Consider the following 14,551-nt stretch of genomic DNA (forward strand, 5'->3'; position numbering starts at 1 on the left):
AGGCAGATTACTATAGACAGATAAACACACACCTAGATAGGGATTAGATAGACAGATTTCATAGATAGAATTTCTTTCAGATACACCTTCAGAGAAAGAAAGCAGTTGGGTAGGCAGATAGATAAATAAATGATAGATACATAAATAGAAACACAGATAAATAGATATTAGACAGAAAGTTACATGTTATAGAGATGACAGAGATGGATAAGAGAAATACAGCTGCAGACAGAAGACTAATATTAACAGAGGGAGAGAAGGAGAAGCCCCTATATATTTTCTATGAAGGTAAAACAGATTTTGGGCCTAAGTGAACACGAACATTTCACTGTTTTTTCTCTGTTGTGAATGTAAGAGAGAGAGGGGGGGGGACTGAGCTCAGGAGCTTACAATCTAGGAAAGGGGAAGTAGTTCCAGGTTACAAGTTGTAGTTGAACAATAGCTGGAGGGCCAGTGTTTAAAGCACTAGGGTAGAACATTCCAGGGAAATGCTTGGAGCTGTACAAAGAAACACTGATCATTAGGAAGAGGCCAGTGAAGGAGGAGTTAATATATATTATAGTTCAGTAAGTGTCAGTCGCTGCCCTGAGCTGACAGTTTCACAGCGCCCCCCTCCTGTCACTCTCTTCTCATTGCTGATCGGTCAGAGAGACGAAAGGAAAAGTTTGGGCCGATGTTGGGAGTCGCCTGTCAATCATTCCGGTAGCCTCCCCCAAGCAGATCGGGTTCCCCCTGAGTGACAGCGTTACCATGGCAATTCATTTGACTAAAACTGTTGTGTTATCGTCGCAGTCCCCGGGTCAGATATCCGACCAATCACAGCGCGCACAATCACTTTTCATGGCAGTTTAGAATAAAGTGATTAAAGGAGGCAGCGAGAGTTTCCCCGGCCGATTCCCTGCGCAGTCCCCGCGGCGACCCCAACACTGAGGCTCAGAGACCGCAGCGGAGCAGCAAGAGCGCAGGGGTCGGACAAGCGCGGAGAAAGAAGGAGACGGTTGCCCCGGGGGCTGATGGCTTGTGGGTCGGTGTGAGGGGCCAGTGGATAATTGTAGAGGCGGCGGGAGGGGTCGGGGAGGATCATGTCGATGCTTCCGACCTTTGGCTTCACTCAGGAGCAAGTGGCGTGCGTGTGTGAGGTGCTGCAGCAGGGGGGCAACATCGAGCGATTGGGCCGATTCCTGTGGTCGCTCCCGGCCTGTGATCACCTCCATAAGAACGAGAGTGTCCTCAAGGCCAAGGCCGTGGTCGCCTTCCACCGGGGCAACTTCAGGGAACTCTATAAAATCCTGGAGGGCCACCAGTTCTCTCCGCACAATCACCCCAAGCTGCAGCAGTTGTGGCTCAAGGCTCATTATGTGGAGGCCGAGAAGCTCCGCGGGCGACCCCTGGGGGCGGTGGGCAAATACCGGGTGCGCAGAAAGTTCCCTCTGCCCCGATCCATCTGGGACGGAGAAGAAACCAGTTACTGCTTCAAGGAGAAGAGCCGGAGTGTCCTGAGGGAATGGTACGGCCACAACCCCTACCCCTCGCCCCGGGAGAAGAGGGAACTGTCCGAGGCCACCGGACTCACCACCACTCAGGTCAGTAACTGGTTCAAGAACCGACGCCAGCGCGACCGAGCGGCCGAAGCCAAAGAGAGGTACGAGTAAGTATCAATAGCAATCCGACTGCTTCTCTTACTATTTCTCTGGGACACAATGGTCATTCCCTTCCTATATACTCTTATATATATATGTGTGTGTGTGTAATAATTATACAGTCACACAATGGATATTCCCTTCCTATATACTGTTTTAAATTGTTATTATATGTGTGTGTGTGTTATAATTATCCAGTCACTAAACTGCACCTATAGAGCAACACACAGTGATAAGTATAACTTGTATAATACGTGTCAGCACATTCAACTGCACAACTTTCTACTATTCCACTATTACCCCGTCCCACACATACATTATATACATTATAAACATCAAATACATTATATACATTATATACATTATATACATTACATACATTATATACATTATATACATTATATACATTATATACATCAAATACATTATATACATTATATACATTATATACAGCAGCATCAAACTAAACCCACTTATTATTATTATAGGAAAGCACAATTAGCAAAATAGGTAACTCTCTTATATTATTATTACATTATAAATATTATCCTCTTTGCATAAAATAATCCAGACATCACACACACACAACAATTCAGTTGTCAGATATATACACAATGTAAAAGTAACCACTTAATAGGGGTACCCACCGTTTCCTGTCTCCGTGTATGAGTTATATCAGTTATTATATGAATTATAGTATGAGTTATTGTATGAATTGTTATTATATGAGTGATTGTCCGAGTTATTGCTTGAGTTATTGTATGGCCTGTGCAGCCATTGCCTGTATGTCACCCTCCTTGAGTAAATAACAGGAGTATGTCACATCTCTAATATGATTTGGCTCTTGAATGTGACAGGAATCGGTTCATTGTCCATGTTAACCCCTATTGTTATTGTATGAGTTATATGAGTTATTGTCTGAGTTATTGTCTGAGTTATTGTATGAGTTAATGTATGAGTTATTGTATGAGTTGGTATAGGTTATTATATGAGTTGTTGTATGAGTTATTGTATGAGTTGTTATATGAGTTATTATATGAGTTATTGTATGAGTTAATGTATGAGTTATTGTATGAGTTATTATATGAGTTATTGTATGAGTTAATGTATGGCCTGTGCAGCCTGTATGTCACCCTCCTTGAGTAAATAACAGGGGTATGTCACATCTCTAATATGATTTGGCTCTTGAATGTAACAGGAATCGGTTCATTGTCCATGTTAACCCCTATCCTACCCGGGACATGTGCCCAACTTTAGCCTGTCCCAAACCCTGTGCGATAGAAGTGCACTTATTATTATTATTATTATTGTTAACATGTATTTCTAGAGCGCCAATATATTTCGCAGCGCTGTAAAGTAAATGTGATTAAACAACTAAATCACTTGAATTACATACATAGGACGTATGGAGTTACATACATCACAAACAAAACTGGTACAATAGGTGAGGAAGGCCCTGTGCAAAAGAGCTTACACTCTAAAGAGAAGGAAATAAGACCCAAGGACTGAGAGTGGGCAAGATCAGAATGAGAGATGGGTGAGAGATGTGGTACTGTATGTGGTATTGTATCTGGATCTCAGGAGAATTAGGCACTGGCAGGACTTTATGGGACACCCTGGGCCTAACCAGTCTACTCAACTAGAGCCACCCTGCCCTATAGCCACACAGAATAAGGCAGAATCAATACACAGGCACCCACCACCCCCAGCATCTGCCCCCATCTTAACCCACCCCAGTTCATGAACACTAACCCTCACCCAAATGGTAGACACAATGCCAAAACACCTGATACCCCCCTGATACCCCTCACTTCATAGAGAGCTGCATTTCTCACCTGAAACCTGAAGGTTTCTCATCCCTGTGGCCTGGACCTTCACCAGGTAACCCAATGGGCCATACCACCTAATAAACACAGGGGACAGCTAATAATAACCCCTCGCTCAGTCTATTAAAGGAGAACTATCTCAAAAATCTGTTTCTCTTCATTCTGTCTTCATGCAGCAGTTGGGTGTCAGATATTCACTGACAGTTAGATCCAATATATCTTATAGGGGGGCTCCTTTTGCCTAGAAGATGTATTAGAGGTCACTCTATTAAACTCACCAGACATCATGTCTCTCTACATGCAGAATTTGTACAAAAGGCAGTTATTTTGTTACATTTTGTTTGTACTGGAATCAGTTATTTGCGTGAGCTCTAATTCATCTGCTAGGAAAGGAGCCCCCCTATAAGATATATTGGATCTAACTGTCAGTGAATATCTGACACCCAACTGCTACATGAAGAGAGAATGAAGAGAAACAGATGCTGAGAGAGGAATAGTGAACATAAACTTGATTATTTCAGAAACAATGCAGAATTTTTAATTGATTGGGTTTAGAAAGTTTCTTATTTCAGTATGATGAAGCTTATAGTATGTTTTCATTTTAGCGATAGTTAACCTTTAAACCAAGGAGCAGTCACTTGCCTCTCTAATTATTTCCCTCTCTATTTATTTGTACAACATTGTATCGCTCATTATTCTAGTGCTACAATGTAACACCACCCAGTGTATCTATCACACTATTTCCTTCCCTGGAGGAATTCCTATTCTATTTATTAATATCCTATTATACAAAATGTCAGTCATTTCTCAAATTAACTTGATGCCAACCTTTTTAAAGGGAAATATAATTTTATTCAACGAAATAAGCCACTTTTCTGTATCCATGCGGTAAATATTCTCAGTGATTTGCATTAAAAGCCGTATCTGCCTGTGCCTTTGTGAACTGCTGCTTCTGTCTGTTGAAACAATGTAGCAGAACAATATCCCCCACTATACAGGTACATTCTGCCCCCAGTGCACACAATAGCCAGGGACAGAGAGGTGCTGCTTTCAGTGGGAATTCTATTTGCAAATAACTTCCAAAAACATTAGATTGGATATTTTATTGGAAATAGAGAGTTTTAATGAGGTTTTGTTTTTTTTTATTTAAACGATTCATTAAAGTGAAATAAATAATTGAGACCAGACTGGGGATTCGTTTCCACTAATTATAATATATTTTATTTAATAATAAATTATCAGATCCCCCTGTAGCACCCAGGGGTCACTGTATATGCAAAAACTTGTTCTTTTTACTAATGGCCTTCTAGTTACATGTCTATAATTACTGATTGGTTCATGGAAGTGATATAATATATATATTATATATGGAGAGAGATATTTATTGATATGCATTTTTATATATACGAGAATTTAACCCAGAATTTGTGTCTATGGAAAGTCACGCTTTACATCAATATTCGATTCGGTTAAAACGAAACGAAAGCAGGTCATTAATGACTGATTGCCAATATAATTATATATCAATGAATAATATAAAATGACTACATGGGAAATAGGATTTGTAATAGGAGACCTGGGTGAGGAACGTGTCAAGGAAGAAATCAGATCCCACATTGTAATCAATGGGCAAAATCTGAAAACAATTTATAAATATATTTATTTTATTTATTTTTTGGCTATTTTTTTTGATATACTAAGTTAACTCAAAGGTGCACAATCCCTTTAAAAGTATTTTGCAGGAAGACAAAATGACAGTTTAGTTACATAACCTGGGAATTTTTGGCAACTGGATGAATGTGAATCTTTATCTTTCTTTCTTTCTTTCTTTCTTTCTTTCTTTCTTTCTTTCTTTCTTTCTTTCTTTCTTTCTTTCTTTCTTTCTTTCTCTTTCCTACTATTTTTTGACCCACCAGCAGAAGCCCCGTGTTGCTTTTTGTTGTTATTTTTTAATTTCTACTCATTTAATTTGCCGGATACTTTCCTTTTCTAATCGAATGCGATCGCTGTAACCGAATCCCCGACCGACTCGCATCGGACAAGCCCAGCTTTGATAGAACGATTTTTCCCACTTGATGGAATGATTGTTATAATGATATTTTCAGTGCGTTTATTATTTTCATTTTATTGACCTCCTGCAGTCATTTTATTTTTATTTTCATTTTCTTTTTTGTTGTAAATCATCTGTTTACACTTCATTGACAAGTAGTTTATGGGAAAACAATGTATCAAAATTGATACATTAATATATAAGGTATTGGGTTGGAGAATAAAGCACAATATGGGGACAGATCGTAGGAAAAAATGCTAAATCGGTCAATCAATCAATAAATAAGTAAATAAAACAATTCCCCCACTTAATTCCTGACATAAATTTCAAATGACAATTCACTTGAATAAACGTTTTGCAGCTTTTTTTTAAATTAATTATTCTTATTATTTGATATTGTTTAATAATTAGTAAATTAGTAATTAGTAAATGTTTGTCGATATATATATATATCTAAAAGGCAGTTTATAATAGTCATAATTAAATGATGTTTATAAATAATGGGAATAAATACCAATCTCTGGGCGTTATTTATTTAAATGATGCATCTAAACTTCAGGAGACTGAATGGACTGCACTAACTGTAGGTAATAAACAGTCCACCTGTCTGACTTGTCACATCCAACTCTCTAAGGATTATTGTGACAAGCAAGGGACAGTCACCCCCACTAGGGTCAGTCAGTGTAAAACCCACAGAGAAAGTTGTTGCCAGTAATTGGCCACTGATATTTTTAGATTCCGTGAGTGCTTTGGACTCATGTTTCTCCCCACCCTGCTAGTGCAGTTCATATTTCACAAGATTCATTGCTGGGGAGATCTGAACTTAATTTAAGCAGGTCTTGCTTAGTAAGATTAAAAAAAAAAAATACAAAAATGGATTTTATTTATAGGGGATGTAAACTCAGAAATAAAAGTGTCCCTAATAAAGGATATGTAAAAACTTTGTGTTTATTGCACATTGTCGGTGTTTTTGCTAAAAGTAATTGACTAGTGCATTAGTTTACTTCCATTAGACCAAATTGTATTTTTTTTTTAAATATACACCCCCTTATACAATGGCTAATTCTAAGCAACTTTTCATTTAGTCTTCATTTTTTATAGTTTCCTAATTATACGCCTTTTTTCTTCAGACTCTTTCCAGCTTTCCAATGGGGTCACTGACCCCATCTTAAAAAAACCAACTGCTCTGTAAGGCTAAAAATGTATTGATATTGTTACTTTGTATTACTCATCTTTCTATTCAGGCCTCTCCTATTCATATTCCAGTCTCTTATTCAAATCAGTGCATGGTTGCTAGGGGAATTTGGACCCTAGCAACCAGATGGCTGAAATTACAAACTAGAGAGCTGTTGAATAAAAAGCTAAATAACTCCACTCAAAAACGACAAATAATAAAAAAATAAAATAAAATAAAAATATAAAAGTTATCTCAAAGGTGCACAATCCCTTTTAAAGTATTTTGCAGGAAGAGAAAATGACAGTTTAGTTACATAACCTGGGAATTTTTGGCAACTGGATGTTTGTAGCATGAATGTGAATCTTTTTCTTTCTTTCTTTCTTTCTTTCTTTCTTTCTTTCTTTCTTTCTCTCTTAAAAAAACCATGGCAAAATGCAGGTCATCCTTATCCAGCTAAAAAAGAAGGTTCTATATCTGATATCAGAGGAAACAGGCAGCAGAGCTTGCAATCTAATAATGTAAACAAGGATATCCAACTGAAGCCTATATCCTGTTTTTAGATTATGCCAGGCTCAAACATATGGGCATTTGGCTATGGTTTCATTCTCAGATTAGCAGGTTATCAGATATAGTGGCCCCTCTGTCTACTGTTTCTCTTTAGCGTTTATAGTTGGGTTTCTGAGATTATTAAATGATCATAACCTGGGCTGGTAATCCCAACATAAAGACAGTCCGTGTGTGTGTCATAAACCCTATTACACAACGCTGCTCGCTGCAGAAAATGCATCAGCTAATGTCAACATTGTTGAAATAAAATCATAATAATTTGCTTTCCCTTATTTAGCCATTACTAACACGTTAAACTTGGGGGGTGACTCCTCGTCTGCCATCAACCTTAGAGATACAGTTACCGATTGTTCTGTTTATTGCTCTGGGTGATATGTGACGTGTGTAATTAATTATCACAATGAGAACCTTAACTGGAAATCGAATACAATGCGCTTTAATGCGTAACGCGCTGCGTTATTTTCTTGCTGCAGAATAAACCCTGATTTGTGTTGTAATAAAATACTCAAATTAGCATCAGATTGCAGCATATTTACGACGTAGGACGGGGTCGTTACAGCGGGCACCTGACATATAGTTTTTGTGGATTAAAATACTGGAAACCCTAAAGACCGACGTTTTGGCACGTGATGTAGGCTCACCGTTAAAAACCCATGTTTTTATTTAGGATACGTACCAGGGCATCATTTGGGACTCCCTGTATATTAAATATGATGCCCAACCTCACCTTGCAGATGTCCCCTTCCCCCCATGTCTGCCCTGATGCAATAAAATAATATAATTTTATATTGCACTAATCCCAAACCTCAGATTGGAGAGGATGGGGGTCCTTTAAAGGAGAACTAAAGCCTAACTAATGAAGTAGGTAGAAATGTTGTACATGATGTTTTGTGCTTCTGTACCAGCCCAAGGCAACCACAGCCCTTTAGCAGTAAAGATCTGTGTCTCCAAAGATGCCCCAGTAGCTCCCCATCTTCTTTTCTGCTGATTCACTGCACATGCTCTGTGCTGCTGTCACTTACTGAGCTTAGGGAGCCACTCACAATATACAGTACACATAGAATAGAAATGTCACAATATAAGGCTGATTAGTAATTAATACACATAATTACTACATGGCAGCACAGAAACCAGTGCAATTAGCATCAGAATTGAATAATCAGCAAACCTGTAGCATCAGCTTATATTACAGCCAGGGAAGCTCATTTTCTGCTGGATAATTAGTGACGAGCCCTAAGCTTAGCTTCTCAACAGCCAATCAGAGCCCACTGAGCATGTGAGTGTCACAGACACTTTCCAAGATGGTGACCCCCTGTGACAAGTTTGAAGTCCTGTATAGGGATGTAGCGAACGGCGGAAAAAATGTTCGCAAACATATTCGCGAACTTGCGTCAAAAATGCGAACGGTTCGCGAACGTCGCGAACCCCATAGACTTCAATGGGAAGGCGAATTTTAAAAGCTAGAAAAGACATTTCTGGCCAGAAAAATTATTTTAAAGTTGTTTAAAGGGTGCAACGACCTGGACAGTGGCATGCCAGAGGGGGATCAAGGGCAAAAATGTATCTGAAAAATACATTGTTGACACAGCGCTGCGTTTTGTGCTGTAAAGGGCAGAAATCACACTACGTCACTCAGGTGATGTTTCTGGACACGGAATGTGAAAAAGCTCACACAGCTAGGTGGCACTTGGTTAAAGACTGGGCAAACAATGCCTGCAAGGGCAACGTATACAGTAGTGGGTACGGAATATATTATTGCTGCTGTAAAAACATCACTCAGGTGATGTTTACGGACACGGAATTATTATTGTTATTTAGACAGAATGTGAAAAAGCTCACACAGCTAGGTGGCACTTGCATACCTCCCAACTGTCCCTCTTTTGACCACTCAACCCCCTGTCCCCCCCTGTCTTTTCTCTGCACTGAACAGCCAGAAAAAAAACAGTTTCTAACTTAATTAGCTTTTGGCAGAGAGCTCAGAACAGCTAACAGGTGCAAATAAGATACTTTGTAACAATTTTGACTCTGGTTGGTGCTGGTGAACTACTAGGAGGAGCAGCACACCAGTCCCTCTTTTCTCTGAACTGAACAGCCAGAAAAAAAACAGTTTCTAACTTAATTAGCTTTTGGCAGAGAGCTCAGAACAGCTAACAGGTGCAAATAAGATACTTTGTAACAATTTTGACTCTGGTTGGTGCTGGTGAACTACTAGGAGGAGCAGCACACCAGTCACTCTTTTCTCTGAACTGAACAGCCAGAAAAAAAACAGTTTCTAACTTAATTAGCTTTTGGCAGAGAGCTCAGAACAGCTAACAGGTGCAAATAAGATACTTTGTAACAATTTTGACTCTGGTTGGTGCTGGTGGTGGTGAACTACTAGGAGGAGCAGCACACCAGTCCCTCTTTTCTCTGAACTGAACAGCCAGAAAAAAAACAGTTTCTAACTTAATTAGCTTTTGGCAGAGAGCTCAGAACAGCTAACAGGTGCAGATAAGATACTTTGTAACAATTTTGACTCTGGTTGGTGCTGGTAGTGGTGAACTACTAGGAGGAGCAGCACACCAGTCCCACTCCCCAACACAGCTAGACTAATAGCACTGGGCTCTTATAGTAGCAAAGTAAAAAAAAAAAAAGAAAATAAAAGCAGTCCTTACAAGGACTATTGGGTTATTACAGCAGTCAGCAGATGAGATCAGAAGAGATCAGTGCCCACAGCAGCTACATACAGAGCACTGCAGTAGAAGGTAGATTACTAGCCAGCAAAGCTAACTAACCTAAAATGTCCCTCAAATCCCTGCAGAGTTCTGTCCCTACAATACAGAGCAGTATCAAGTAGATTACTAGCCAGCAAACTTACTATCAACTGTCCCTCAAATCACTAACAGCTCTCTCCCTACACTAGCTCTTCCAAGCACACACAGGCAGAATGAAAAAACGCTGCAGGGCTTCAGTTTATATATGGAAGGGGAGTGGTCCAGGGGGTGTGGGGGTGGTCCAGGAGGGAGAGCTTCCTGATTGGCTGCCATGTATCTGCTGCTCTGGGGTGAGAGGGCAAAAATAAGCGCCAGCTAAGGCGAACCCAAATTAGCGAACGTCGCGCGACGTTCGCGAACATTCGGCGGACGCGAACAGTCGATGTTCGCGCCAATTAGTTCACGGGCGAACAGTCCGCGACATCCCTAGTCCTGGATCATTGCTGCTATTGACAAGCTCAAACTTTAGCCTCGTGCAATAAGTTCACTATATAAAATAGGACATTTTTAGTCATATTCAGTTTTAGGGTTTAGTTCTCCTTTGAATGCAGAAAGACTGGAGCCTAGATCTAATGGGAGAATTGCATCAAACTGGAATTTCCAACCCACAGAACCTCCAGCTGTTTGTTTTTTTTAAACATTCTTTGTTTTCAAAATTTTCAAAGGAAAGGGATACAAAAAGCAAAAAAGGAAGGGAAAGGATAAGGTGAGCTAAACATAAAAAAACATTCTACATAATTCAGTTTATACACTTTCCATTTTTTCACAGAAGGTTAATTTCTTAAAGGAACAGTAACATCAAAAAATGAAATTGTTTTAAAGTAATACAAATGTAATACAGTGTTGCCCTGCACTGGTAAAACTGGTGTGTTTGCTTCAGAAACACTGCTATAGTTTATATAAACAAGCTGCTGTGTAGCCATGGGGCAGCCATTCAAGCACAGGATACACAGTAGATAACAGATAATTACTACTATAGTTTATATAAACAAGCTGCTGTGTAGCCATGGGGGCAGCCAATCAAGCACAGGATACACAATAGATAACAGATAAGTACTACTATAGTTTATATAAACAAGCTGCTGTGTAGCCATGGGGGCAGCCAATCAAGCACAGGATACACAATAGATAACAGATAAGTACTACTATAGTTTATATAAACAAGCTGCTGTGTAGCCATGGGGCAGCCAATCAAGCACAGGATACACAGTAGATAACAGATAAGTACTACTATAGTTTATATAAACAAGCTGCTGTGTAGCCATGGGGGCAGCCAATCAAGCACAGGATACACAATAGATAACAGATAAGTACTACTATAGTTTATATAAACAAGCTGCTGTGTAGTCATGGGGGCAGCCATTCAAGCACAGGATACACAGTAGATAACAGATAAGTACTACTATAGTTTATATAAACAAGCTGCTGTGTAGCCATGGGGCAGCCAATCAAGCACAGGATACACAATAGATAACAGATAAGTACTACTATAGTTTATATAAACAAGCTGCTGTGTAGCCATGGGGCAGCCATTCAAGCACAGGATACACAGTAGATAACAGATAAGTACTACTATAGTTTATATAAACAAGCTGCTGTGTAGCCATGGGGGCAGCCATTCAAGCACAGGATACACAGTAGATAACAGATAAGTACTACTATAGTTTATATAAACAAGCTGCTGTGTAGCCATGGGGCAGCCATTCAAGCACAGGATACACAGTAGATAACAGATAAGTACTACTATAGTTTATATAAACAAGCTGCTGTGTAGCCATGGGGGCAGCCATTCAAGCACAGGATACACAGTAGATAACAGATAAGTACTACTATAGTTTATATAAACAAGCTGCTGTGTAGCCATGGGGCAGCCATTCAAGCACAGGATACACAGTAGATAACAGATAAGTACTACTATAGTTTATATAAACAAGCTGCTGTGTAGCCATGGGGGCAGCCATTCAAGCACATGTTACACAGCAGATAGAAGATAAGTTTTGTTGTCCACTATTTAACCTGTGCCATATAGTCTTTTTTCAATTTCTGCCATTGCTATTCATCAGCTTGTTTATATAAACTATAGTAGTGTGAAGGGCAACACTACATGACATTTTCATTATCAATTTTTGGTGTTACCGTTCCTTTAATAACATTGCAGCATTTAACCAAGTAAATTGACACGTTCCATATAATCCAGTCTGGTGATATCAGTAATATGGGAACTTTCTATCATACATTACACAAATACTCAAGTACCTGTAGAATCTAACTGGGCTCTACGTTGTTTTTAAAAATGAAACCCAGGGATTCCAGATTTTCCTATAGATAACACTTGTATTAAACTTGTATTAAACGTGTAACCCTTGTCTTTGCACATGATTGTTACACAATTTGCCAGAGCAAATGCCCCTGTTGCCCAATTCTATCCACATATTGTCAATTTTACCCTTTGCTATTTCTTTTTATTTTTAGGGAAAATAACGAAAACTCAAATTCCAACAGCCACAACCCATTGTCCACTTCAATGAACGGAGGGAAAACAGTTCTTGGGAGCTCAGACGACGACAAAACTCCATCGGGGACCCCAGACCACACTTCGTCCAGCCCGGCGTTACTCCTCGGTGGGAATCCTGGTCTTCAGGCTCTTCATGGGATGAGCCACCCACAAGGACCTAGCGCCATCCCAGTGTCTTCAGCAGACCCCATGCACCACCACACACTGCAGGACTCAATCCTCAACCCCATGTCGTCCAACTTGGTAGACCTTGGCTCCTAAAACTGACCGTCAGGAACCTACCGGCCACCTACAATTAATACTGGCTAGCCTGGATACTGAGCCAACCTCTCTGTGGATGGAACTGCTTTTAGCACTGGGTGTCCCAGGCAGGTCTACATGGGCAATCAGATTGATGGATCTAGCCAATATCCCAAAACCATGCTTGATATCGCTTTAACAGCAACCTGCTACAAAATCGCTTCTCCAGGAAATCGACCGGTTTAAGTCGCTGGTGATGTTGGCACCAGGCAGGATGGAGTTAAACTGAGGATAAGGGGCTTCTGTGTTGCACCTAAAGCTAAAGAGATAAGTCGCTCAAATGCACCAAGTGAATTCTGCATTTCCAGAGCCACATTATAGCCAGCAGGATATTTAAGCAGCCAATGTTATTTATCAATGGACAAGCCCAATCAAATAGCACTTTGCACCCCTCCCTTGAGCACCAGAGTTGAAGGATCCCAATATTGTTATACAGTTTATCCCAAATTGCATTCAGCAGGTCAGCTGCCCTTTTTCCTTTTTCCTTTTTATTATGTGAATAAACTTAATGGAAATCTCCCTGCTTCTATTTTCTAATAAAAACAGGAATCATACAGTCACCTCTGCCTTCTGTCCTTTTTCTTTCTGGTAGAACTGCCACCATGAGAGACGATAATTGGCATAATAACATCAAATCTCCCCTTTTAAAATATGTCTGTTAGTCGGGGTTATTACATGTGCAGGAGCTGCCATACTGGTTGCATTAATTAATCAGTGACATCATTTCCTCCATAGACTTCAGTATAAAAGTCTTTTCAGATCCTTATTACACTCATTAAGCAGTTTTTTCAATTTTAATTGCTATTTTTTTACCACTATTTGGTCAATCTGGGCCTATTTTGTTTACAACCTGCATTAAGCAACATTTTGGGGCAAATTCATCAAGGGTCGAATATCGAGGGTTAATTAACCCTCGATATTCGACTGGGAATAAAAATCCTTCCACTTCGAATATCGAAGTCGAAGGATTTTGCGCAAATATTTCGATCGAAGGAATATTCGATCGATCCAACAACCGAAGGATTATCCTTCGACCAAAAAAACTTAGCCAAGCCTATGGGGACCTTCCCCATAGGCTAACATTGGGTTCGGTAGCTTTTAGGTGGCGAACTAGGGGGTCGAAGTTTTTTCTTAAGGAGACAGTACTTCGACTATCGAATGGTCGAATAGTCAAACGATTTTTAGTTCGAATCCTTCGATTCCTTCGAGTCGAAGGTCGAAGTAGCCCATTCGATGGTCGAACTAGCCAAAAAAACACTTCGAAATTCAAAGTATTTTTTCTTCTATTCTTTCATTCGAAGTTAATGAATTGGCCCCTTTATTTTTGGTTTCCATCCCATTTAAAATCAAAAGCCCATGACTGCCAGTCCCCCAGTATTTGCATTGCTGATCTTCAGTAAGTTCAGTTGGGGTGAGTTTGTTGACCCTCCAAAGAAATTTAAAAGTAAAACAAAATAAAAACAAATTTCAGGCTAATGCAATCTGGTTGCTAGGGTGCAAATTACTCTAGCAACCATGTAACCATCTTGATTTTTTAATGTATTTTTTTTTATATATTTAGATTTTTGTTTTTGCTTTACATCTCTCTCTCAGTCTGGGAATTTCCACTGGTAGGGCAAGGGGGAAAAAAACTTAAATTTAAAATAAGAGCAACAAAACTAAACCCCTAAGTGGGAATGTAAAATCTTTCGCCATCCGTTCGCAATGAGAAAAATGTTGCCTT

General features: G+C 39.7%; 1 protein-coding gene across 2 annotated transcripts; it reads left to right on the plus strand.

Annotated features, from left to right (window-relative positions):
• Nucleotides 1-260: 260 nt before the first annotated feature.
• six2.L (SIX homeobox 2 L homeolog) lies at nt 261-13,388 on the plus strand. Of its 2 annotated transcripts, none has more exons than XM_018262548.2 (2): nt 261-1,642; nt 12,486-13,388. In XM_018262548.2, exons 1-2 carry the CDS (start codon nt 1,083-1,085, stop codon nt 12,787-12,789), a joined length of 864 nt encoding a protein of 287 aa, XP_018118037.1. In that variant the 5' UTR covers nt 261-1,082; the 3' UTR covers nt 12,790-13,388. The 2 variants fall into 2 exon arrangements, with proteins under 2 accessions (XP_018118037.1, XP_018118036.1); XM_018262547.2 differs by having other exon boundaries at nt 263-1,648.
• Nucleotides 13,389-14,551: the final 1,163 nt, after the last annotated feature.

The sequence above is a fragment of the Xenopus laevis genome, chromosome 5L (assembly GCF_017654675.1).
Source record: "Xenopus laevis strain J_2021 chromosome 5L, Xenopus_laevis_v10.1, whole genome shotgun sequence".
Classification (NCBI taxonomy): domain Eukaryota; kingdom Metazoa; phylum Chordata; class Amphibia; order Anura; family Pipidae; genus Xenopus; species Xenopus laevis.

Coding starts and splice junctions, on each gene's coding strand:
- six2.L (XM_018262547.2), top strand. CDS start 1,083: ATGTCGATGCTTCCGACCTTTGGCTTCACTCAGGAGCAAGTGGCGTGC. Junction 1,649..12,485: donor GAAGCCAAAGAGAGGTACGA/GTAAGTATCAAT, acceptor TTTTATTTTTAG/GGAAAATAACGAAAACTCAA.